This window comes from Saccopteryx leptura, chromosome 3 (assembly GCF_036850995.1).
Source record: "Saccopteryx leptura isolate mSacLep1 chromosome 3, mSacLep1_pri_phased_curated, whole genome shotgun sequence".
NCBI lineage: Eukaryota > Metazoa > Chordata > Mammalia > Chiroptera > Emballonuridae > Saccopteryx > Saccopteryx leptura.
Window position 1 is genome coordinate 72,582,450 of NC_089505.1, and position 25,694 is coordinate 72,608,143.

A 25,694-nucleotide genomic window follows, 5' to 3' on the forward strand; every position below is an offset into this window, starting at 1 on the left:
TCAAATTTAGATATTGATTGGGATTACATTGGTTGTATATATACATTTGGGAGACAAGATATTTTAAAATATGCGGACTTCTTAGATTCATATTCACAGTCAACCTTCCCATGTATTTGTCTGTTAAAATTTCTGTCAACTGTTTTAAAAATAAAAATAGTCTTTAAATTTTAAAATATTTGACCAGGCGATTGTTATATCTGGACAGTGAGGAAACAAATGTTTTGCCACACAATTAAGTAGCCAAATTAAGGAATCTTTAATTAATGGCGGTGACCATGAGTGGGTTCACATCCTAAAGAACTCACAGCCCCAAACGTACTTAAGGGTTTGCTTCTATAGGCCTAAAGCAGAGAAGGGCGGGGTGAGCACCTAACCAAAGCAGTTTTACAGAAGTGAAACAGGCTTTCAGTTATCCTTGGAACTGTCTAGGGAGAGAGTGCTCAGGAAAGCATTTTACAAAAAGCTAAAGAATGTGCTCAGTTATCTTGGCCTTTTACAGAGGTTGTTAAGGCAGCATCCTGAGGGCTTTCTGGAATCTAGACATTAGTGAAGATTTATGGTCTGTACAGAACTCTTCATTTACTCATCTGCAAATCTTGCAAAACTCATTTTATGGTCAGGGATATGGTATTTCTACATTTCAGCGGTGACGCAGTGAACAGAGTTTTGGATTGAGACACAAAGAACCTGGGTTCTAAACCCTGAAGGAGCTGACTTCAGTGCAAGTTCATCTGATTTGAGTGTGGCTTCACCAGCTTTGGTGCAGGGTCGCTGACTTGAGCCCAAGGTTGCTGGTTTGAACAACGGGTCACTTGCTCTGCTGTAGCCTTCCTGGTGAAGACATATATGACAAAGGAATTAAAACAAGTAAGGAGCCTCAATAAAGAATTGATGCTTTTTTTTTTTGTATTTTTCCGAAGCTGGAAACGGGGAGAGACGGTCAGACAGACTCCCGCATGCGCCCGACCAGGATCCACCCGGCACGCCCACCAGGGGGCAACGCTCTGCCCCTCCGGGGCGTCGCTCTGTTGTGACCAGAGCCACTCTAGCACCTGGGGCAGAGGCCGAGGAGCCATCCCCAGCGCCCGGGCCATCTTTGCTCCAATGGAGCCTCGCTGTGGGAGGGGAAGAGAGAGACAGAGAGGAAGGAGAGGGGGAGGGGTGGAGAAGCAGATGGGTGCTTCTCCTGTGTGCCCTGGCTGGGAATCGAATCCCCGGGACCCCTTGCATGCCAGGCCAACGCTTTACCACTGAGCCAACCTGCCAGGGCCGAATTGATGCTTCTTACCTCTTTATCTTCCTGTCTGTCCCTCTCTCTGTGTCACAAAAACAAATTTTTTAAAATTTATTGATTGATATTAGACAAAGAAGATGAAAGCAAGAGACAGAAGGAAACACTGATTTTTGGTTCCAATTATTAATACATTCATTGGTAGATGTTTGTATGTGCCTTTACTGGGGATGAAATCTGCATCAGTGACATTTCTGGATGACACTCAAACCAGCTAAGTTGAGTTATCCAGCCAAGGCTCAACATTCTTGCTCAATATGAAATATTTCTGTTGTTCTTCAAAATGCTAGGTTATAAATTGTTTTGTATGGGGTTCTTTTGTTTGTTTGTTTGTTTGTTTGTTTGTTTTTTTACTGAGACAGAGAGAGTCAGCAAGACGGATGGATAGGGACAGACAGACAGGAACAAAGAGAGAGAAGAAGCATTGATTATCAGTTTTTTGTTGCAACACCTTAGTTTAGGGGTCCCCAACCTACGGCCCACGGGCCGCATGCGGCCCCCTGAGGCCATTTATCTGGCCCCCGCGCACTTCCGGAAGGGGCACCTCTTTCATTGGTGGTCAGTGAGAGGAGCACATTGACCATAACATTAGCCAAAAGCAGGCCCATAGTTCCTATTGAGATACTGGTCAGTTTGTTGATTTAAATTTACTTGTTCTGTATTTGAAATATTGTATTTGTTCCCGTTTTGGTTTTTTTACTTTAAAATAAGATCTGTGCAGTGTGCGTAGGGATTTGTTCATAGTTTTTTTTATAGTCTGGCCCTCCAACGGTCTGAGGGACAGTGAACTGGCCCCATGTGTAAAAAGTTTGGGGACCGCTACCTTAGTGGTTCATTGATTGCTTTCTCATATGTGCCTTGACCGTGGTCCTTCAGCAGACCGAGTGACTCCTTGCTCAAGACAGCGACCTTGGGTCCAAGCTGGTGAGCTTTGCTGAAGCCAGGTAAGCCCGCGCTGAAGCTGGTGACCTCGGGGTCTCAAACCTGGGTCTTTGCATCCCAGTTTGACGCTCTATCCACTGCGCCACCACCTGTTCAGGCTATTTTGTTTCTTTTTTATTTTATTTTATTTTTTAATTTTTTTTTTAACAGAGAGAGTCAGAGAGAGGGACAGACAGGGACAGACAGACAGGAATGGAGAGATGAGAAGCATCAATCATCAGTTTTTCATTGTGCTTTGCGATACCTTAGTAAGTTGTTCATTGACTGCTCTCCCATATGTGCCCCAACTGCGGGCCTTCAGCAGACCGAGCAACCCCTTGCTCGAGCCAGTGACCTTGGGTCCAAGCCAGCGAGCTTTTGCTCAAACCAGATGAGCCCATGCTCAAGCTGGCCACCTCGGAGTCTCGAATCTGGGTCCTTCCGCATCCCAGTCCGACACTCTATCCATTGCGCCACTGCCTGGTCAGGCTATTTTGTTTCTTTTTTTTTAAATAAATCTTTATTTATTTAATTGATTTACCTGAGACATAGACAGTGGGGGGAGGGGAGAGAGAAGCATTCTTTTTTTTTTTTTACTACAAAGACAGAGAGAGAGTCAGAGAGAGGGATAGATAGGGACAGACAGACAGGAACGGAGAGATGAGAAACATCAATAATTAGTTTTTTTTGTTGCACATTGCGGCACCTTAGTTGTTCATTGATTGCTTTCTCATATGTGCCTTGACCGTGGTCCTTCAGCAGACAGAGTAACCCCTTGCTTGAGCCAGCAACCTTGGGTCCAAGCTGGGGAGCTCTTTTTTTGCTCAAACCAGATGAGCCCGCGCTCAAGCTGGTGACCTCGGGGTCTCGAACCTGGGTCCTTGGCATCCCAGTCTGACGCTCTATCCACTGCGCCACCGCCTGGTCAGGCCTATTTTGTTTCTTGATGGCCTGTTTCTATGTCAGTTACTGGGGCAGTATGTTGGAATTTTGTACTATTCGTCTGGATTTGTTTATTCTTGTTTTGTGGTACATTTTGTCAATACATTTCAAGGCTGTGTTGTTAGGTGCATAGGAATGTTAGGGTTTTAATAATTTCTTTTTGTTTTAGGAACTTATAGATTAATTTTAAAGAGAGAAAAGAGAGAAATGGTGGTGGTGGAGAAAAGAGGGAAGCATCAATCTATAGTGGTTGCTTTTCACTTGTGCCTTGACCAGGCAAGTCCAGGGTTTCAAACCAATGACTTCAGCATTCCGGGTCAACACTTGATCCATTGCCCCCCACGGGACAGGCTTTTACAAGGTGGTGAATTGAAACTAATTGTAGTGAGCATTGTTTTTCTTTCTTGGGAGTGACTGTTAAGTATTCTAGTTGGTTTTGTGTAAGAGTATGGTTGCACAATATTAGGTGAGTCTTTTCACGCTCTTTTTCTTTCTTTTTTTTTTTTTTTTTTTAGAGAGACAGAGAGAAATGCAGGGACAAATAGGGACAGTCCAACTAGAAGGGAGAGAGATGAAAAACATCAGCTTGTAGTTTCGGCACCTTAGTTGTTCATTGATTGCTTTTCATACATGCTTTAATGATGGGGGTGCTTCAGCCAAGCCACTGACCCCTTGATCTGGTTGATGACCTTGGGTCAAGCCAGTGACTATAAAGTCATGTCTGTGAGCCAAAGCTGAAGATGGTGAGCTGGTGCTTAAGCTCAATGAGATAACTATCAAGGCTGATGAGCCCACACACAGGCAGGCGACCTTGGAGTTTCAAACCTGGGACCTCAGCGTCACAGGAAATGCTCTGTCCACTGCTCCCCCTTGTGGTCATCCAGTTATATCTTTTTCTAACTTTTTATTTCAAGCATTCCAGATTGTTATGTTACTTAGATATCACCTATATAATAAGATGTTATTTGATTTTAAATTTTATTTGAATGTGACAGTTTTGTGGAGTTTGTATTTAATGTAACTAACAGGAATGCTTATTTTGTTTATACTTAATGTAATTTTCCATGTGTTTTAAAACAGTAATCTAAGTTCATTGTATGTAGTTACTTATCTTTTTTTCTATATTTTGTTTTTTATTCTATATTTATTTCTTGGTCTGGTTTTAAATAATTTTGTAGATTGTACTGATTGATTTTTTAGTGAGAGAGAGAGGGAAAAGTAGATTAATTTGTTGTTTCACTTATTTACGCATTCATTAGTTGCTTCTCACATGTGCCCTGAGCGGTGATCAAACTTGGAAACTTTGTATATGGGGAAGACTCTCTTCACCAACTGAGCTACTGAACCAGGTATCAGATGAGTTGTGTTTTTTTATTTTTTGTTTTTTAAAATTTAATATTTATTTATTCATTGTAGATAGGGGGTACAAAGAGAAAAAGGAGAGAGAAAGGAGAGAGAGAGAGAGTGAGAGGGGAGAAAGGGAAGGAGGGAGGAGCAGGAAGCATCAACTCCCATATGTGCCTTGACCGGGCAAGCCCATGGTTTCCAACTGGCGACCTCAGCATTCCAGGTTAACACTTTTACCCACTGTGCCACCACAGGTCAGGCTCAGATGAGTTTTCAGAATTATATTTCCCACATCTATAAGCATAGAAATTTAAGACAGCTGTTAGTTTTCATCATGACAGTAGAGATTATGTATAGTGTGAAACTTTATTAAATCTTTGTGAGGAATGATATCTTTATTATCTTCTACGATAATATAGGGATCTAAAGGCACTTCAATTTCATTGACCACGTTCCAGTTTTTTAAAATTTTTGTGGACTTTTGTTTTCTATATATGTTTCAAACCTTAGATGTTATAATTATTGCTTATGAGACAGTGCTACCCTGGTGCGGTGACACCTTTGATGGGGGTGTTCATCTAATATGTCAAGGTTGCTGGTTTGATCCTTGCTCAGGGCACAATTGGAGTCAACTAATGAGTGTGTAAATGGGTTGAAGAACAAATACATGGTCCTCTTTCTCTTCTCCATGTTCTCTCTCTCTCTCTCTCTCTTTCTCACTCTTTCTCTCTCATTCTCAAATTAATAAATCGATGCCAGACTAATGCTGATGAACAAATTAACAAGGGCTTTAGGGCCGTAATTTCTATATAACATTTACATAGTCATTCTACAACTTACTGACATTTAGTAAGTTTTCAGTAGTGACATCATCAAGATTCAGTTTTTAAAAAATTTTATGACCTCATAGATAAAGGAATTGGATAATGGTATTATTATTGTTATGTTTTGCAAATCATTTGTACAATTTAAATACAATTCTTTTTTTTTTTAAGATTTTATTTATTCATTATAGAGAGGGGAGAGAGAGCTAGAGAGAAGGGGGAGGAGCAGGAAGCATCAACTCCCATATGTGCCTTGACCAGGCAAGCCCAGGGTTTCGAACTGGCAACCTCAGAGATCCAGGTTGACGCTGTATCCACTGTGCTACCACAAGTCAGGTTATAAATTTTTTTTTTATTCATTTTAGAGAGGAGAGGGAGAGACAGAGAGAGAGAGAGAGGAGAGACAGAGAGAGAGAAGGGGGGGGAGGAGCTGGAAGCATCAACTCCCATATGTGCCTTGACCAGGCAAGCTCAGGGTTTCGAACCGGCGACCTCAGCATTTCCAGGTCATCGCTTTATCCACTGCGCCACCACAGGTCAGGCTAAATACAATTCTTTATTAGATACATTATGTGAAAATATTTTCTCACAGTCTCTAGTCTTTACTTTCTTAAATGTTGGTGCATCTCTGTCCCTTCCTTTCTGTCTGTCCCTGTATTTCTGTCTTTCTGTTTGTTTCCTTTCTTTCACTAAAATAAAAAAGGAAATAAATTTAGTTACATGGGTGGATGTACTTCTTTCTCACTATATAAGTGAAAATGTGCTTACTGAATGTATTTTCTCTGTTAAATAAGTAATTCCTGAATATAACTTTAGTTATCTTTCTTACTTTGTAGTTTACACTTTTTCTTATCTCAAGCCTTGACTGCACATCCAGCCAGGGCACGTCAGGTGATTCTAACCTGCATCCATCCTTGAGCAACAAGGCTCTGGGGCCTGAGATCTGGGGTGAGGGTGAGGGGACTCTGCTGTGCATGGGTTTGGTCTGGACGAGGCCTGTGACCTGCAGGGCAGCATCTGCTTAGTGGAGGCCCCAGGCATCTGCTTAAGGAGGTTGTCCAGGTTATCAGTGTGTGACCAGGTGGGCAGCGTGATCTGAGGACGGGTGTAAAAAACCACTTGTGTGTCTCTGAGAACAGTTTGCTATCCCAGAATCCCTCCTGTCTGTGGGTAGCAGTCACCATCTTTGCCATACAGAGAGGGCATTCCTGTGTGTGGCTGTGGCACAGGAAGGAGGTATGATGGTAAACAGCATATCTTCTACTTTCCAGACTGACTTCCGGAAAACCTTGTTGCCTGAGGAAGAAGCCCAGAAGAGGAGGGAAGGAGGCTTCAGCTATGCTTCTTTCTCAGGTAAAATTGTATTCTTGGTTCATTGTTACATCTGTTTGTTTGTTTGTTTGTTTGTTTGTTTGTTTTTAAAGATTTTATTTATTGATTTTAGAGAAAGGAGAGAGACAGAAATGGGGTGAATGAGTAGAAAACATCAACTTGTGTTAGTTGCTCTGTATGTGCCCTCACTGGGAATGCCTGGGGTTTTGAACCAGCAACCTCAGCGTTTCCATTTCCAGTCAGTGCCGATCCACTGAGCCACCAGAGGTCAGACTTGTGTCTGTCCTTTTTGAAATGCCCTTTGACTTGCTGTTCTCTGACTCTGAATTGTGCTGCCTGATGTTTGTGTACACTGACCTGGGCCGTCCTCGATCCCACTCAGGTCTACTTAGAGTCCATCTCTGTGACCCAGTGACAGGGGACTTGAAAGAGGCCCCTCGGGCATCATCCTGGGTAAGGCTTCAGCCTTGGGTTGGAGCTAGGATGCGAGCACTGAAGTGTAGCTGAGGAGGGAGGTTGTCCAGGCACCATGTTTGACGTCCTGTCACTCTGTCAATTAGGGGAAAAGAAAAAGCACATAGAGGTCATGGACTGATGTGCACAAATACCTGATCAGTTCTGGAAAAGGGGCCAATTAGGGGAAATCCTTCTGCTTTTGTAATACATTTGAAGCTACATGAGTTTGTTACTGACTTGAAAGTCAAAATGATTTGGAATTGAGCAGATAATTCACAGACAGACATTTGTGGTAGAAGGTGTTTCATTACATCAACCATTTGTGTAATCAACCCACTGTCTGACAATTCAAGATTCTTTAGGTTGTTTTTACCACTTCCAGTTTCGAAGGTTGCATTTTTCACCCTGCACACTGTATCCTCTGACACACTGACGCTGCTGTTTGGTGCAGGTAATAAGGTTCCAGCTACATTCTTTTTAATGGAAATATCCACCCCCCTTCTCCTCACCACACACCCATTTGTTATAGAGACTGGCCTCTGATCATTAAGTATTCTTTGTTGTCAAAAGTCATTTGGCATGTATACAGGAGTTTTATTACTTGCTTTCCATCTAAAATAAATCTGAGGCATCCAGCTTTCTCCTATTTCAAGTGTTTTGCCTCTTCTGGATCCCTTTAGCTTGATTTTACATGAAATCTACCCGGCTTGTTGTTGTTTTTTTCTGTTTGTGCCTAAATTCCCTTTGGAATTTTATAGAGATTTCATCCAATTTGTAGAACACTTGGGTAGCATGAACATTTGAACAGTAGTAACTCATTTGCAACCCATTATTAAGGGATATCTTTTTTTTACAGAGAGAGAGAGGGACAGATAAGGACAGACAGATAGGGAATGATAGACATGAGGAGCATCAATTCTTCGTCGCAGTACCCTAGTTATTAATTGTCTTCTCATATGTGCCTTGACCAAGGGGCTACCTCAGTGAGTGTCCCCTTGCTCAAGCCAGCGACCTTGGGCTCAAGCCAGCACCCACAAGGTCATGTCTGTGATCCCACGTTCAATCTGGTGATCCCGTGCTCAATCTGGTGATCCCGTGCTCAATCTGGTGATCCCATGGTCAATCTGGTGAGCTTGCTCTGAAGCTGGATGAGCCCGTGCTCAATCAGGCAACCTCTGGGTTTCGATCCTGGGTTCTGCGTCCTAGTCCTACGTTCTGTCCCCTGCGCCACCATTTAATCAGGCTTAAGGGATGTCTTTCTGTTTATTTAAATCTTAGCTTTATTTTTGCAGTGGTTTGTTTTTGTTGTATAAGTCATTCAGCTTGTTGGCTGTGTTTATTTTTGCTGAGGCCCTCTTTCATTTCTAATTTCAGTTATTTGAATCCTTTCTCTTAATGTTGGTTAGGATTTATAGATTTGTTAATCTGTTCAAAAAACCAGGTCTTAGTTTGTTGACTTTATGTTTGTTTGGTTTCTATATTTTACTTACCTTTAGCTCTGCTCTAATCTTTCTTTCCTTCTGCTAACATTTGGGCAGTATTTTGAAGTATAAAAGTTGATTTCTGATATAACTTTTTCTTTTTCTAATGTATTTACAACTTAGCACCTGTTAGTACTGTAATCGCTGCATCCCATGTATTTTGTTGTACTTTCACTTTTTAAAATTTTAATTATTTTAGTGTAATTTTTTAATTTTTGAAGTATTGTGATATTTTTCCTTGGTTTTCAGAAAAGTTCTTTATGTTTTACATTTTGTGTGTGCTTATGTTTTTGTTCTGCTATTTGTTTTTAGTTTCATTTCGCTGTGGTTAGAGAACATACTTTTATGATTTCAAGTTGTAAACTTTCTTGTTTTGTGGCTTCCGCATGGTTTATAATGGAAAATGTTCTGTGTGCTTGAAAAGAATATTCTGCTTGTGTTGGGTGCTGTGTTCTGTATGCATGTTAGGTTCCATGGGTCTGTGGTCTTGTTTAGATGTTCTGTTTCCTTGTTGATCTTGTGTTTGGTTTTATCTCTAAGTAAAACTAGAGAAATACAGTCTTATATGATTTCAGTGCTGGTGCCTATTTCTGCCTGCCTTTCTCTCAGTGTCTACCTCGGGTGTTTGGGAGTCCTAGTGTGATACACATATATATTTACAATTGTTACTACTTCCTGGGGAATGGACCCTTTTATCATTTTAAAGTCCTTTGTCTCTTGTGGAATTTTGTTTGTTTGTTTGTTTGTAGTGAGAGGAGGGGAGGCAGAGAGAGACTCCCACATGTGCCCCAACTAAGATCCAACCAACAAGCCCACTTAGGGGACAATGCTCTACCCATCTGGGACCTTTGCTTCTCATGGAAACAGGAGCCATTTTTTAGCACCTGAGGCAGAGGCCATGGAGCCAACCTCAGTGCCCAGGGCTAACTAGTTCTAATCAAGTCATGGCTACAGGAGGGGAGGAGAAGAGAGAGATAAGCGGAAAGGGGAGGGTTGGAGAACCAGATGGTCACTTCTCCTTTGTGCCCTCACCGGGAGTCCAACCCGACACCCACATGCCAGGCTGATGCTCTGCCACTTAGCCGACCGGCCAGGGCCTGCGGTTTTTGCCTTACAGTCTGTGTCGCCTCACAGAATGTAGCCAGGCCATCACTCCTTATTCCTGTATTGAATTTAGTGAGAGGAGGGGAGGCAGAGAGAGACTCCCACATGCGCCTCAACTAGAATTTTTTTTTTTTTTTGGTATTTTTCTGAAGTTGGAAACGGGGAAGCAGTCAGACAGACTCCAGCATGCGCCCGACCGGGATCCACCCGGCATGCCCACCAGGGGGCGATGCTCTGCCCATCTGGGGTGTTGCTCTGCCGCAACCAGGGCCATTCTAGCGCCTTAGGCAGAGGCCACAGAGCCATCTTCAGCGCCCGGGCCAACTTTGCTCCAATGGAGCCTTGGCTGCGGAGGGGAAGAGAGAGACAGAGGGGAAGGAGAGGGGGAGGGGTGGAGAAGCAAATGGGCGCTTCTCCTGTGTGCCCTGGCCGGGAATTGAACCCGGGACTCCCGCACGCCAGGCCGACGCTCTACCACTGAGCCAACTGGCCAGGGTTCAACTAGAGTTTTAACAGTTCCAGCTCTTTGAGTCTGTTTCACTCTATTTGTTTCTTCTTTTCTCTCCTCTGCTGATCTCTGCTGAAGTAGCCACGTTTGTCAGCCCCATTTCTCCACTCTAATTCAGTGTTTTCTGATAAACACAGTGGAAGTATAATTGATGTTTTGTTGTCCAGAGATGGTGAAATACACATGAATAAAAATGACAATGAATAAAATTATCCAAAAAATTTGAAGAGGCAGCCCCTCTGATTTCAGTTAATTAGTTTATTGGTATGTGTGTGCATGAATGCATGCCTATTCAAGTGCATGGCTTTTATAAAAGATGTGACCATTTCATAAGTTTTATGTTTTTCACAGTTGACAACTAATTATATATATTTTAAATATATTCCACAGTCGTGATTTTTTTTAACTATCATGTTAATGTTTTGAGTGGATGTAAGAGCCTCTGCAGATGGGGGCACAGTGGATAGAGCATCAGCCTTGGACGCAGAGGACTGAGATTTGAAACCCCAAGGGCCCCGGCTTGAGGGCAGGCTCATCTGGCTTGATCCCAAGGTTGCTGGCCTGAGCAAGAGGACACTGCTTCAGCTGGAGGCCCCGTGCCCTAGTCAAGATACATATGTACCTATGAGAAAACAGTCAATAAACAACTAAGGTGCTGCAATGAATAGATGCTTCTCATCTCTGCCCCTTAATGTCTCTCTGTACCTGTCTTTCTCTCACAAAAAATAATAAAAATCAAGTGGATGGAAGAATAGTAATGTGTGTGTGAGCACAATGTGATGACCATTTATGCAGTAAAATATAGATAGACTTGACCTTGTGTCAACTTGTTTCAGAGAACAGTTTGTCATTGTGTTTTTAAAGCTGTTTCCTAAATGTTTTGATTCATTAAAAAAATTCCAGCCTGCCCTGTGGTGGCGCAATGGATAAAGCATTGATCTGGAATGCTAAGGCTGCTCATTCGAAACCTGGGCTAGCCCAGTCAAGGCATATATGAGAAACAACTACTATGCGTTGATGGCTTCTTGCTACTCACATCCCCTTCTCTGTCTTAAAAACAGAAAAAAGAAATAAAAAAATTTCCGTTCATTTGAGGGCAGGAGGCAAGAAGATAGAAGCATCAATTAGTTGTTCCATTGAATAGTGTACTCATTGATTGCTTCTCGTGGGTATTCTGACCAAGGATCCTACCTGTACCCTTTGTGCACAGGGTCGATGCCCAATCCACTGAGTCACCCTTCCAGGGCATAACTGTTTGATTCTTTAGCTTCAAGTCTAAACACCACCTAAGTTGAGGTTTTTGTTGCTTAAAATCTCAGATTTTGACCTGAGCTGACTTTCTTAGAATGCCCATGACGGTTTCTCCTCTGTAAGGTGGTGACAGAGCAGTCTCTAGTGAGCTGCTGTACAGATAATAAGTTAACGTATGTGCAGCATCTGGACTAATGCTGGCATATCGGACATGTTCCAAGACATCGTCTCTGTTGTTGTCCTCATTGCTTTCAAGAGTCTGAAAGGTTTTATAGACCCTGTGGACTTTGTGGTCTCTTGAAGACAACACTGATAGTCTAGTTCATTGAGACATTAAACATTACTCAATGTATACAACATAGTTTCATATAGTTTTCTATAGACAACTTGGGTTTGAATTTTAATTGTACATTTCATGTGTTCTCTTCCAACATGAGAAACCTTTCTTGATTTCCTGGCTATCATAAACTATTATGAGAAAGTAATGTAAACCAACATGTCAGAAACATCACTTGCTCAAGACTAGACGTGGATGTGTCAGATACTCATTTTAACCAAATCAATTTTTATATCTCCCTTCTCATTCTGTGTGAGGCTAATAAATGTCACCATTTCCCCTTGGTGAAATGTTTCCATTTCAGCAATGGTTGACCTTCAGGGATGTGGCCATAGAATTTTCCCAGGAGGAGTGGGAATACCTGAGCCCAGCTCAGCGGGCCTTGTACATGCACGTGATGTGGGAGAACTACAGGAACCTGCTCTCACTGGGTGAGGATGACTTTGCTCCAGAAGTCACTGTCTGCCCTGTGTGTCTTTTCCCTTGTGTGTGTGTTGGGAGCCCCTGCTTGGGTGACTGAGATTGAAGCTCTGTTTACTCAGACAGGGAAAGGCTTCATAATGTGCCTTTAGGGCTTTAAACTTCCCTTCTCTTTGGATGTACTTCCCACTTCATAGTATTCAGGGGTTGTTCCAGAGCTCTAAGTGTTTATAATGCTCTATGGCAAACCTAAACTATCTGAGTTTTTGTTCCCTGTACTTGTACTATTGATTTAGTAGTTCTTGGAAGAGAGCTTGGGACCTGCATATTGACACTGGTCCTTATGCACAGAAGGTGACAAGCAGTGGGTTGATTTGTGAAACATTTCTCTTAATCCTTATGTAATACTCTCTTTCCTTAATTGACAGGAGATCAGATGTTCTGGGCAAACTGAACATCTTCATGTTGCTTTCTTGTATATGCGGGAATTTTTGTTTGTGATGTGAACATTTATCTCCATGTTGGAATAAGGGAAAGAGCCGGGGACTTGGGAGAAATAGTTGAAAATACTAAAAATAATTTTTAAAAAAATCAGTGGGAATGTACCAAAAGTATAAAGATTTGTAAGAGCTCAGAATGTAGAGATAAAGCTGCAGCATTACTACTATTTGCAAAACTCTCCCTAATTTAGAATTTATTGGCTAAACAGGTTGATTTCTTATGAACCCTCAAGGGAAATTTTTTCTTCACAAGTTACTACTCTGTCCTTCATTGTTTAGAATTGATCCTTTCAGCCCTGGCTGGATGCATTGACTGGGTAGAGCATTATCCCAGTGTGCAGAGGTTGCAGATTTGATTCCTGTACAGGGTATATACAAAAACAGGCGATGTTTGTGTCTGTCTCTCTCCCTTCCTCTCTCTCTGAAATCAATCTTTTAAAGTTATTTTTTCACCCTCCAGTCATGTTACAATTCCATGAAAGACAAAGGCAGAGTCTTTATCGTGCTGTCAGCACTGTTATCTGGCCTCTGTGATGCCCTTGAGGATTATGGGGAGGGCAGTTGCAAAATGGTCTCTTTCTCTTTTGATCTCTCTGGATTTGATTTACGTGATGCTCAGATCCTTTTCTGAACAGATCAGAGCTGAGGACATTTTAGTGATGTCTGCCAGTCTAATCCTGTTCATTGACATTTCTTTAGTGGAATGGCTTACCAGAACATTGTAATACACTGTTCTTTATTTCATCTGTTGCACCAGAAACTGTTTGGAGCTGTGTCTAGATCTTTCTGCCTGTTTGTGCCTTACAGCCATTTCTTCTGTTCTGCTTTTTCTACAGTCTTCTTTTATGTGATTCTTGTGCTTTGCTCTCTGGAAGCTGGTGTAGTTTAATTGGTTTCTGGAGTCCTCAAAAAAGGCAGTTGTGTCAGTAATTGTTGCTCAGTTTCGTTCTTCATGAAGGAGCAAAGTTTTGATGCTTCCTATTCTGCCACGTTACTGAAGACCTGAAAACAGTACTAATTTGGTACTTTAGAGTTTAAAGTATAGTTACATAAGTGTAGCACGTGATAATTTATTTATCTTATAGCAATTTTTTCTGAAGACATCCAAGACATATTGCCAAAGCCAACCAAAGGATCATTCCAGAAAATGCTATTGGTAAGATACGGAAAGATGATTTTTAGAATGGATTCCTTGTGAAAGACTGGGAATGTGAGTAGGAGTGTGAATAGCAGAAAGGGTGTTAGGGTGGACATAACCAAACTGGAGTGTTTACTCATAATAAAACCCTTTCCCTAAAAGAAATCAAAGGTCTAAATTACCTTTGGAAAACCATCACTAATGTATTTGCATTTGCAGAATGATGTTTTGTTGTTTTATGGGGTTTTTGTTTGTTTCCTTGTTAGTTTAGAAAAAATTATTAAACATGGCACCAGTGGAAGAAGAAAGGGCTCAGGATGGAAGAAGGGCCCGGGAGAGCCTAGGCGGGACTGCTTTGGCTCAGTGGGAAGTCACCGGAAAGAGAGCCTTGGAAACAGACCCAGGGGCTGAGCCCAGGACGAGCTGCTGCTGCCTGTTGCTCCCTGTGGGATCCCTTAGAGTTTAGGGCCAGCTCACTGGAGATGGAATAAGAGGAGTAGAGCAGTGTGTTTCTCAATGGAAAGACCCAAATGAAATTTTAACACATTTTCTGAGAACTTCTATAAACATGGGAAAGGATATTTGGAAAATTCAAGTTCTTTAGCCTGTGGTACAAATAATTTTCCCCACTTAAAATGTATAAAATACTCAAAACTGTTGAGAAAAAAAGAGTTAAAAATGAAGATAGAATTTCTAAAGGTGATCACATTCAGAATCCCTCAAAGAGGTGTTCATGATTTTTTTACTCAGAAATAATCTTGTTTCCCAGTCTATAATTTTAATAAGATTGGGTGTTTTTCTTTTCAGTCATTCTTTATACAATGATTGTCATTCAGTAGGTATGGCATAATAGTTTATAGGAACATTTTTACATGTTTACTTATATTAGAGGCCTCACTAATGACCTATTTATTTTCAATGATTTCCCAGAGTACCTGTAATAGAGAAAGAAATTACTGATACAATAACTGTGGGCAATACTTTAGTCAAGGTTCAAATCCTAATAAATACCTGAGAACTGAATTTCCAGAGAACTATTATAAATGTGGGAAAGACTTTGATCAAAGTTTAACACTTACTATTGACCCGAATATTCATATTGAAGAGGAGACAAATGTAGTGGGAGGAACAATTGTTTAAACCATCTGTTAAATCTCAGTGAACCGGAGACTACTCATACTGGGGAAGAAGCTAACAAATGTAGTAATGAGAGTGAAAGAATCCTTAGTCAGTTTTTTAAACTATCTAGAAAGAAGAAATTTTATGCTAGAGAGATGCCTTACAATTGTGAAGAATGCGGTAAAGCTTTTATTTCTTTTTCATATCTTTCTCAACATGAGATACTTCATGCTGTAGAGAAGCCTTGCAAATGTGAAATATGTGGAAGAGCCTTTAGACAGATTTCACACATTACTACACACAAGAAAACTCATACTGGAGAGAAGCCTTTGAAATGTGTGATATGTGGGAAAGCCTTTAATAAGCAGTCAAACCTTACTGCACATGGGCGAATTCATACTGGAGAAAAGCCTTATATATGTGAAATATGTGGCAAAAGCTTTGCTATTAATTCAAATATTATTCAACATAAGAGAATTCATACTGGAGAGAAGCCTTACACGTGTGAAATATGTGGCAGAGGCTTTACTGACTGTTCATCTCTTATTACACATGAAAGAATTCATACCGGAGAGAAGCCTTACGAATGTCAAATATGTGGCAAAGGTTTTACTCAGCGTTCAACTATTATTAAACATGAGAGAATTCATACTGGAGAGAAGCCTTACAAATGTGAAATATGTGACAAAGCCTTTAGACAGAGTTCACATGTTACCGATCATGAGAGAATTCATTGCAAGGAGAAGAAGCCTGAACAAATATACACTGCTCACAAAAATTAGGGAATATTTGTTTGCTCATATTTTGAAATAGCCCCCATTTTTGAGCAGTCCATAAATCTGTTTTCAGAATTTTGTTGACACATGAGAATTCATGATAGAAACATTAAAAAGGAAAATTGTGGGAAATCTTACAGCTGGAACATCAGCCTTACTCAATATAAGAAATTGCATATGGGAGAGAAAAACTACATTCTTACACTGTGGGAGACAGGCTGTAATCTGACAAGTTCTTACAGCCTAGGGTTTAGTGTAAGACTAAACTATTCCCTACACCCTTTTAAGAATAAGTTCTTCCCCACACCCTTGGCTGTTGCATGGTGGGCGGTGGTACACTCTTATGAGGATTCCTGTTTATACCTTAGATATGTGACTTTGTATCAGAAACTTCCTTGTTTTACAAATGTCTTTTGTTCTTCACTATATAATAAAGCTGACCAGGGGATTTCCACCCCCCTATTCTTTTATGCCATCAGTTTACAGGAGGCTTCCCGATCCCATTCTTTTTCTCTCTGTGTTTATTTCCTAATCCTACACCATTCCCACTCAAGACCTGCAGGATTATGAGTCGCACTGGGTTTGCGGCTATACTCGGGTCAAATTATACACTTCAGAAACACTATTCAACAGAGGATAATCTCTAAGCTTTATACCCTTAGTTAATTTAAGTATGTTACTAAATGGATGTTTGGACATGTAGTTATTTAAAATCACTTCTTTGTCATGTTGATAGTATTTGAAACGTTTTTTTAAATACCTGTATTTTTAAAATTTGGTCCTGGTTTGCACTGCCACCACCACCACCACCCCCCTGCCAAGTCAACAATAGCATTGTAGCATAGGCTCGCTCTGCAGCCAGGGTGCCTGGCCCAGTCCTCACCATCTGGCCCAGTCCCCACACCTGCTGCCAGAGGGGCCAGCTGTCATCAGTTCCAGCATCAATGGCTGACATTCCTCAATTAAAGGTACCTCTTTGGGCCTGTGGGTCCAGGAGTCAGACCAGTCACAGGGACACTGGAAGGCATACCTGAGCTCCAGGCTCTGTCCCTCTCTGGGCCCTGTTGGCACCCAGACAGTGCTGTGTAAGATGTGCTTTGTGCCACCGTATCTTGCAAGGTGGAGCATACTGTGGTTGTGGATATGGCCAAATGTATGAACACCTGTGTTTCTGTTTGGCCGTGTTGACCATGCTTGGGGGAGGGCTGAGAGATTAGCAACGCAAAAGCCCCAAGCTCCAACACCAGAACACATTGTTGGACATTTCCATCCTGTTGGGGACCGAAATATAAACAGGGTATTTTTGCAATCTGGGTATATCTTGAGGACAGAGGAGCTGGGCCCAACCCCCCACCTCACCTGCCTAGTTAACAAAGAATATACCTGATTGTCACTTGTCCCACCCATGTTCTCCAGAAGAGACTGGAAGCTAGTTTCTTACTGGTGTAAAGTTAGACTTGAATGGTATGGTGGGGGTTGTCTTTGAGTTGTCGAAGAAACAACTGAATTGCTAATGGACCATATTTTTTCCCTGAATAAAGACGAATGCGCTTCTGGGGGCCACCACTGCATCAGCTTAGGAGCAGTTGAGACTGTTGGCCGTGCCATCCTCCCAAACTTATCTATCTATACCTTTAAGTCTCTATCATTTGTTCAATTTCATACCTTTTCCCATCCGAAGACCCCGTAATAGACTCGTAGCAGTTGGACCACTACTCCATCCTGTTGAGACTGTGCTAAAAGTTGTTCCCAGTTGCTAGTTTCAGTTAAAATCATGAAAACAACTGACCCTAAAAAACCCCACAATAGTTGCCTGACCTGTGGTGGCGCAGTGGATGGGGCGTCAGCCTGGAATGCTGAGTTTGCCGGTTCGAAACCCTGGGCTTGCCTGGTCAGGGCACGTATGGGAGTTGATGCTTCCTGCTCCTTCCCCTTTCTCTCTCTCTCTCTCTCTCTCTGAAAAAAATGAATAAATAATAAAAAAAAAGAAGTCAACTGTCTGTCTTTTTTTAAAAAAAACCCACAATAGTCTAGCCCCAAGCCAGTTTCAGTCAAGTTGTAAAAATAACTTACTAGACACTGACAGTATATGTTCTAACTTAAGGCTGAAAGGAAACTTACATCCCCAAGGACACATAGGAAATCCGGTGAGAATGTCCGTCAGACTGACGAAAGAGCCTAACCAGATGCCAGAAACCTTCACCAACCATTCCCCTATATCAGGAGTCGGGAACCTATGGCTCACAAGCCAGATGTGCCTCTTGTGATGGCTGCATCTGGCTCACAGACAAATCTTTAATAAAAAAAAAATGTTAAAAATATAAAACATTCTCATGTATTACAATCCATTCATTTCCTACCGCTCATGTTCATAGTTGCGGGTGGCTGGAACCAATTACAGCTGTCCTCTGGGACAACACCAAATTTTTATTGGATAATGTGTAACGTACGTGGGTCATTGTGAGATCAGGAAGTAAACTTCCCTCCTTTTAATGAAGTAGTCAGCTAGCTAATTGCAGAAACCCTTTTGACGAAGAAGATGGCTAAAAGAAAAAAAGATGAGGAGTATCTGTACTTTTCAGCAGGAATGGACAGAGGAATTCGCCTTTGTAGAGAGAGCAGGTTCTGCAGTGTGTCTAATATGCAATGATAAAATTGCATCAATGAAACGGTCAAATATAAAGCGGCGCTTCAACACATGCCATACTACATTTGCATCGAAATGTCCAGTGGGGGACAGCAGGAAGAAAGCATGTCAAGAGCTACTGTGCAGAGTGCAAGCTAGTCAGCAGCAACTCTGTGTTTGGACCCAACAAGGTTACTGGAATTCGGCTAGCTTTGCTGGTGCTTTAGCAATTGTGAGAAACGGAAAGCATTCACAGATGGGGAGTATGCCAAAACAGTCATGCTTGATGTTGCCAATGAACTTTTTGACGACTTTTCAGATAAAGACAAGATAATCAAATGAATAAAAGACATGCCTCTGTTGGCAAGAACTGTTCACGATCGTACCATCATGATGGCAAATTAAATTGAGGCAACACAAGTGAAGGACATAAATGCAGCACCATTCTTTTCTCTCGCTTTGGATGAGTCAACAGACATAAGCCATTTATCCCAGTTCAGCGTGATTGCAAGGTATGCTGTTGGTGACACACTACGTGAGGAAAGTCCTGCTGTTTTGCCTATGAAAGAGACAACAAGAGGGGAGGATTTATTCAAGTCTTTCAGTGAGTTTACTAAAGAAAATATCTGCCAATGGATAAACTTATTTCGGTGTGTACTGATGGTGCTCCATCCGTGGTGGGGAAAAACAAGAGGATTTGTAGCGCTTCTTCGTGAACATGAAAAGAGACCCATCCTAAGTTTTCACTGCATCCTACATCAGGAGGCGCTTTGTGCTCAGATGTGTGGCGAGCAGCTTGGTGAGGTGATGTCGCTGGTCATTCAGGTGGTCAACTTTATTGTTGCCCGAGCTTTAAATGATGGCCAGTTTAAAACACTGCTGGATGAAGTTGGGTATAATTATCCTGGTCTGCTTCTGCACAGAAATGTGCATTGGTTGTCAAGAAGGATGGTGTTCAACCATTTCATGGCTTGTCTGAGTGAAATCCAGACTTTTCTTGAAATGAAAAACGTCGAGCATCCTGAGTTAGCTAACACTGGGTGGCTCCTGAAGTTCTACTATCGTGGACATGACTGAACATCTGAACCAGCTCATTGTGAAAATGCAAGGCATTGGAAATATAGTCTTATCCCTTCAAGAAGCATTGTTTGCATTTGAAAACAAGCTGGAACGCTTCATCCCTGACATTGAAACAGGTCGTTTACTAGACTTTGAAAAACTGGGAGAGTTTAAAGATGCATGCATAGCAAGTGACCCTGCTCAACATCTTGATCTCCAGCAGCTAGCGGGCTTCACATCTAATCTCCTGCAGTCATTCAAAGCACGCTTTGGAGAATTTTGTGAGCGCACTTCTCTTTTTAAGTTCATCACCCATCCACATGAGTGTGCAGTGGACAGCGCTGACCTGAGTTACATCCCCGGTGTCTCCATCAGATTTTGAGCTACAAGCTCCAGACATGTGGGTGAATAAGTTCAAGTCACTAAATGAAGATTTGGAAAGACATGCACGACAGCAAGCAGAGTTGGCGAGCAAACACAAGGGGAGAAATGAAAAAACTTCAACCCGTGGACCAGCTGATTGTCAAAACTTGGAACGTGCTTCCCGTCACATACCACACACTGCAACATGTGAGTATTGCTGTACTGACAATTTTTGGCTCTACGTATGCATGTGAGCAGTCTTTCTCACATCTAAAGAACGTTAAGACCAACCTACAATCATGTTTAACGGATGGAAGTCTCAACACCTGCATGAAGCTTAACCTCACCATGTATCAACCAGACTACAAAGCCATCAGCAAAACCATGCAGCACCAGAATTTTCATTAATAGTAAGAAGTACTTTATTCATCATTGGTTAGCAACAGCATAACAACGTTATTAAAAAGAATTCAGAGACTTATTGTACTTTGTTGGTCTTACATAAAATGCACACATTTACCTGTATTTAGTGTGAAACATTGTATGGCTCTCACGGAATTACATTTTAAAATATGTGGCATTCATGGCTCTCTCAGCCAAAAAGATTCCCGACCCCTGCCCTATATAATCTCCCCATGTTTGCTCGAAGAGGCCCTTAAAACGACCTCCCGCTGCTCAAACAAACCTGAAATTATTCCTTTTGATCCATTTTCATCCTCTGCAACGTTCCAGCTGTACCTAACATACCCCACGTTCTACTTCAATAGCAGCCTCCATGTCTAGGCTGCTGGGCCAAGGAATCGGCTCCGGACTCCCAAATTCCAGATCTCAACCCCATCCGCCAGCACCACGCTGGAGCTCTCTCTACTCCTGTTTTGGTGTCTCAAGGACGTTCCCACCCCACCCCCAAAACGAAAACAGCTTGGTTTCCAAAACAAGTAGCTAGTGTAACTCTAAGTTTTTACCTTTAAAATGTTAGACATAATAACAAAATGTGCAGGAAGCAGCCATGGCCAGTTAGATCATTTGGTTAGAATACTGACCAGACATGCTGAGGTTGTGGGTTTCATCCCTGGTGGGGGCAGATACAAAAAGAAACCAATGGTGGAATCGAATTAATGTTTCTTCTGTCTCTGTCTCTACTCTAAAAATCAAAGAGAAATAAAGCTGTTAGATATGCACGAAAGAACGCTGCTACACAGATGCAGAAAGCAGGAACATTTCTTTTTTATAAATTTCTTTTGCCTGACAAGGCAGTGGCTCAGTGGATAGAGCATTGGACTGGGACACAGAGGACCCAGGTTTGAAACCTTGAGGTCAGTGGCTTGAGTGTGAGATCATAGATAAGACTTCATGGTTGCTGGCTTGACACCCAAAGTTGCTGGCTTGAGCCCAAGGTCGCTGGCTTGAGCAAGGGGTCACTCACTTTGCTGGAGACCCGTGGTCAAGGCACATATGAAAAAGGAATCAATGAACTAAGGTGTTGCAACAAAGAATTGATGCTTCTCATCTCTCTCCCTTCCTGTCTCTTACTATCAGTCCCTCTCTGTCCAAAGGGGGAAAAAAAATTTCAATTACTGCATACATTCAATATTATTTTGTATTTCTTTGTATTGGTACACCGATCGTGATTAGACAACCATATATTTAGAAACTATTCTCATTGATATTTTCAGTACTCAGCATACATAATCATTACAATATTATTGCTTCTACCTGTGCTGTGTATTACATGCATGTGACTTCTGTAACCACCATTTTGTCATTTCTAATTCCTTTACCTTCTCTCTGACACTAAACACCCTCTCCCGTAGCAACCCTCTCTCTCTTCTATTACAGATCGTATATTAATTTTGGTTTTCTATTTTGTTCCTTTTCAGATATAAGTAAAACCATCTAGTATTTGTCTTTTCTGATTCATTTTGCCATTGCCTGGTCAGGCATCATCCATTGTTGATTACTGTTTCCATATTAGAAACCTCAGATCATGTGGGGTGATTTTAACCAGTTTATTATTTTTTAGATAGTTTTGCTCTTCAAATTCTTTTTATTCCCATAAGTATTCTAGAAAAATATTGTTTGTATATCAAAATCATCTTCATAAGATGCTTTTAAACTTGTATGTCAAATTGTGGTGTTTGCCATTATTTTTACATTGTGCCTCCCAATCAATGAATATGGCATGCTTCCCAGTTTATATAGGGCATTAAAAAAAATTTTTTTCAGCCTGACCTGTGGTGGTGCAGTGGATAAAGCGTTGACCTGGAAATGCTGAGGTTGCTGGTTCAAAACCCTGGGCTTGCCTGGTCAAGGCACATATGGGAGTTGATGCTTCCAGCTCCTCCCTCCTTCTCTCTCTCTGTCTCCCTCTCTGTCTCTCTCTCTCTCCCTCTCTCCCTCTCCTCTCTAAAAATGAATAAATTAAAAAAAAAATAAGTAAAAAATTTAGAAAAAAAATTTTTTTTTCAGCATTTTGCTTTTTAACATAAAATCCCTGTGTTTTGTTAGCTTTACACATACTTTTCTACTTTTTCTTTCTTGAGTAGTCATACATGGTATTATCTATTTTAATTTTCATGGGTAAATTGCTAAAATATAGACTGCAATATATTTTGTGTGTTGTTTTGAAATCTTGACATTGTAAATTTTACTTTTTAAAAGAATTTTTTTATTTTCTACATATACAATTTCATTAATTTCTATTGCTGCTAACAAAAATTAGCACCAGCTGAGTGTATTAGACCAACAAACTATTCTCTTACAGTTTTGGTGGCCAGAACAGCAATATGGGTCCCAGCAATGTGGTCCTTCTGGACACTGCACATAATTTCAGTCCCTCCCACATTCCAGGACCACGCCCATCCTTTGTTCATGGTTCTCTTCTGTCATCTTTGTTCACGGTTCTCTTCAGAGCTAGCATATTAAAATCTTGTTATTTCAGCCTTCTGCTCCATCATATCACCAACTTATACATGTCCCCATACTTACCTCCGTCCTCCCTAGCATCTTAGTATAAGCTCCCACATATGATCCAGGGAAATTTTACATATACCAATCTTAACTAGATCAAATTGGAAAACTCCCTTTCAACATTGAAAATAACACTATCAGCTGACCATTGGTGGCACAATGGATAGAGCACAGACCTGGGACACAGTGATTGCCAGTTCAAAACCCCAAGGTGGCCAGCTTAAGCTAGGATTCTTCTCTCTCCTTCTTGTCTGTTCTGTCTGTCCTTTCTCTCTCTCTCTCTCTCTCTCTCTCTCTCTCTCGTATACATGTGCACACATGCTAAAAAGCAAACATGTAATACCTGACTATAGTCAAGAGCACTAACGTCTTTCCTTTTTTTCAGTTTACAGATTTTAAGAAACTTTTGATTTAATGATTTTTAGAGAGAAAATGGGAGAGAGAGAAACATTGACTTGTTTTTCCACTTATTTATGCATTCATTGGTTGATTCTTTTTGTGCGTGAGAAAGAGACACACAGAGAGACAGGAGAGACGAGAAGCATGAACTCGTAGTTGTGGCACTTAGTTTGTTCATTGATTGCTTCTCATATGTGACTCGAGCTGGGAGCTACACCTGAGCCAGTGACCCCTTGCTCAAGACAGCAACCTTGATCTTCAAGCCAGCGACCTTTGGCCTCAATCCAATGACAATGTGGTCATATCTATGATCCCATGATCAAGTGGGTAACCCCACACTCAAGCTTTTAATCCTGCACTCAATCCAGCTAAGCTCGTGCTCAGGCAGGCAACCTTGTGGTTTTGAACCTGGCTTCTCTTTGTCCCGGGTCAATGCTCTATCTACTGCACCACCACTGGTCAGGCCATCAATTGATTCTTGTATGTGCTCAGACTTGGGATTGAACCTGCAACCTTGGTATTTTGGACAAGAACTCTGTAACTATAACTGATCTACTTGGCCAGAGTCAAGCTCGTCTCTTTTAGATTATCAAATATAAAATAACAATTATTAACATTAATAGCCATCTGGTGTGAATGTATCACAGTATGTGTTTGTTCTGATTGGGAAAAATATAGTTTTGACGTGCCGAAGAAATTTACTAGTTTGTGCCACGAGATTAAAAAAATGGTTGAAAATTGCTGTTCTAATACCATGACATTTAGTATTTGAAGGCGTACACATTCTTTTTTTTTTCAAGAACTTATTTATTGATTTTTAGAGAGAGTAAGGGTGGTGGTGAAGAGCAGGAAGCATCAACTCCTAGTAGTTGCTTCCCTAATATGCCTTAACCGGGCAAGCCTAGGGTTTCAAACCAGCAACCTCAGGATTCCAGGTTGATGCGTTACCCACTGCGCCACCACAGCTCAAGCAACCCTACAATAAATTTGTGGTGTTAATAATAAAATAATTTGCAGCAGTTTTATAATGATATTACAGGGAGACATGTCAGAACTTTCCACTAATTGGGAAGATAGTCTTTTTTTTTCTTGTTAATGTGTTCATTTTACTTCCTTATAAATTGTAAAACCACCAGAGATTTTCAAATACCACATGAACTCAGCTTTTGCCTATTATTCGCCAATTCCCAAGTGTTTTGAATTTGATAAAAATTCCACCAGCCATGTATTTATTTGCTTGTGAAAATGGGTATCCACTTTGAATCATATTTATCCCAACATGATTAATTTCAGTATTATATAACAATGTATATTCTCCATAATCTACCTTCTAAATATACCCAAACATTTCCAATGTTGTACCAAGAAATAAAAAAGTTCCAGAAATAAATGCAAGGAATGATTTGATAAAAGAATTTAATTATGCTTCAGTACATTTGTGGAAAGTAAAACTGAGGATACATAAATGTAACCAAGTTAAGAAATCTAGCAAAATGATTATTTTTATAAATAGAAAGACTATTTCTTGGTGTGAAAAGGAAATTTTACAATAAAAGGGACAGTTGAAAATCATTGCTTATAGATAAACAAATACCACAGTTATACTATTACAAAAAACCTAGAAATCGAATAAATTTAGAAGAAATTTAGCAGGATGAGTTTTCAACGAGCATCAGAAATTCAAAGTGTCAGAGATGTTAAAATATACTGAGTTGGGTAATGAATTTAACTGAGAGTCAAACATTAATAAACTTTAGTCAATACACATGTCTCAGAGAAATCTTAAAAATATAAGCCTGACCTGTGGTGTCACAATGGATAGAGCATCGACCTGGAATGCTGCGGTGACTGGCTTGAGCCCGGGCTCATCTGTCTTAAGCACATGCCCCCCCCCCCCCCCCCCCCCCCCCCCCCCCGCCCCAGCCTGAGTGTAGATAGCCGGTTTGAGCATGGGATCTCCATCGCTGGCTTGAAGTCCAAGGTTGCTGGCTTGAGCAAGAGGTCACTAGCCAGCTGGAGCCCCCGGTCATAGCACATATGAGAAAGCAATTTAGGAACAACTAAAAGTGCTGCCATCTACAAGTTGATGCTTCTCATCTCTCTTCCTGTCAGTCTCTCTGTTTCTGTCTTTGTCTCTTTACCTAAAAAACAAAAGAAAAACAAAAACCACCTGGGTTTGCTGGGTGAAAGCTCAAAGGACAACCAATCGAACAACTAAAGAGAAGCAACTGAGTTGCTATACTTCTCTCAGCCCTCAACCCTCTCTGTAAAACCAATAAATAAAATCTTTGAAATATATACGTATAACGTGTAGCAAAGACCTTATCCAAAACTAAATCCTTGAAATTTGGACAGAATTCTTTCAAATTTCAGTAATAATAATGTGGGTAAGTCAAACCAATAACCAGAAAGACTAGAACCAATAAGAGGAGGTGGAGGGGATTGCCCCTAGACCCCGCCCCTCCACCGGGCCCCTCCACTCCGCTATCTGGGCACGGACCAGCCTCTAGTTACGCCCCGCCCATTG

At 41.2% G+C, this 25,694-nt stretch overlaps 1 protein-coding gene across 1 annotated transcript; it reads left to right on the forward strand.

The window, feature by feature from the left end:
* The first annotated feature begins 15,129 nt into the window (after positions 1-15,129).
* Positions 15,130-15,756, forward strand: LOC136397124 (zinc finger protein 695-like). Its single transcript, XM_066371715.1, has one exon. The coding sequence runs from the start codon at positions 15,130-15,132 to the stop codon at positions 15,754-15,756; it is 627 nt and encodes a 208-aa protein (XP_066227812.1).
* Positions 15,757-25,694: the final 9,938 nt, after the last annotated feature.

Coding starts and splice junctions, on each gene's coding strand:
- LOC136397124 (XM_066371715.1), top strand. CDS start 15,130: ATGCCTTACAATTGTGAAGAATGCGGTAAAGCTTTTATTTCTTTTTCA.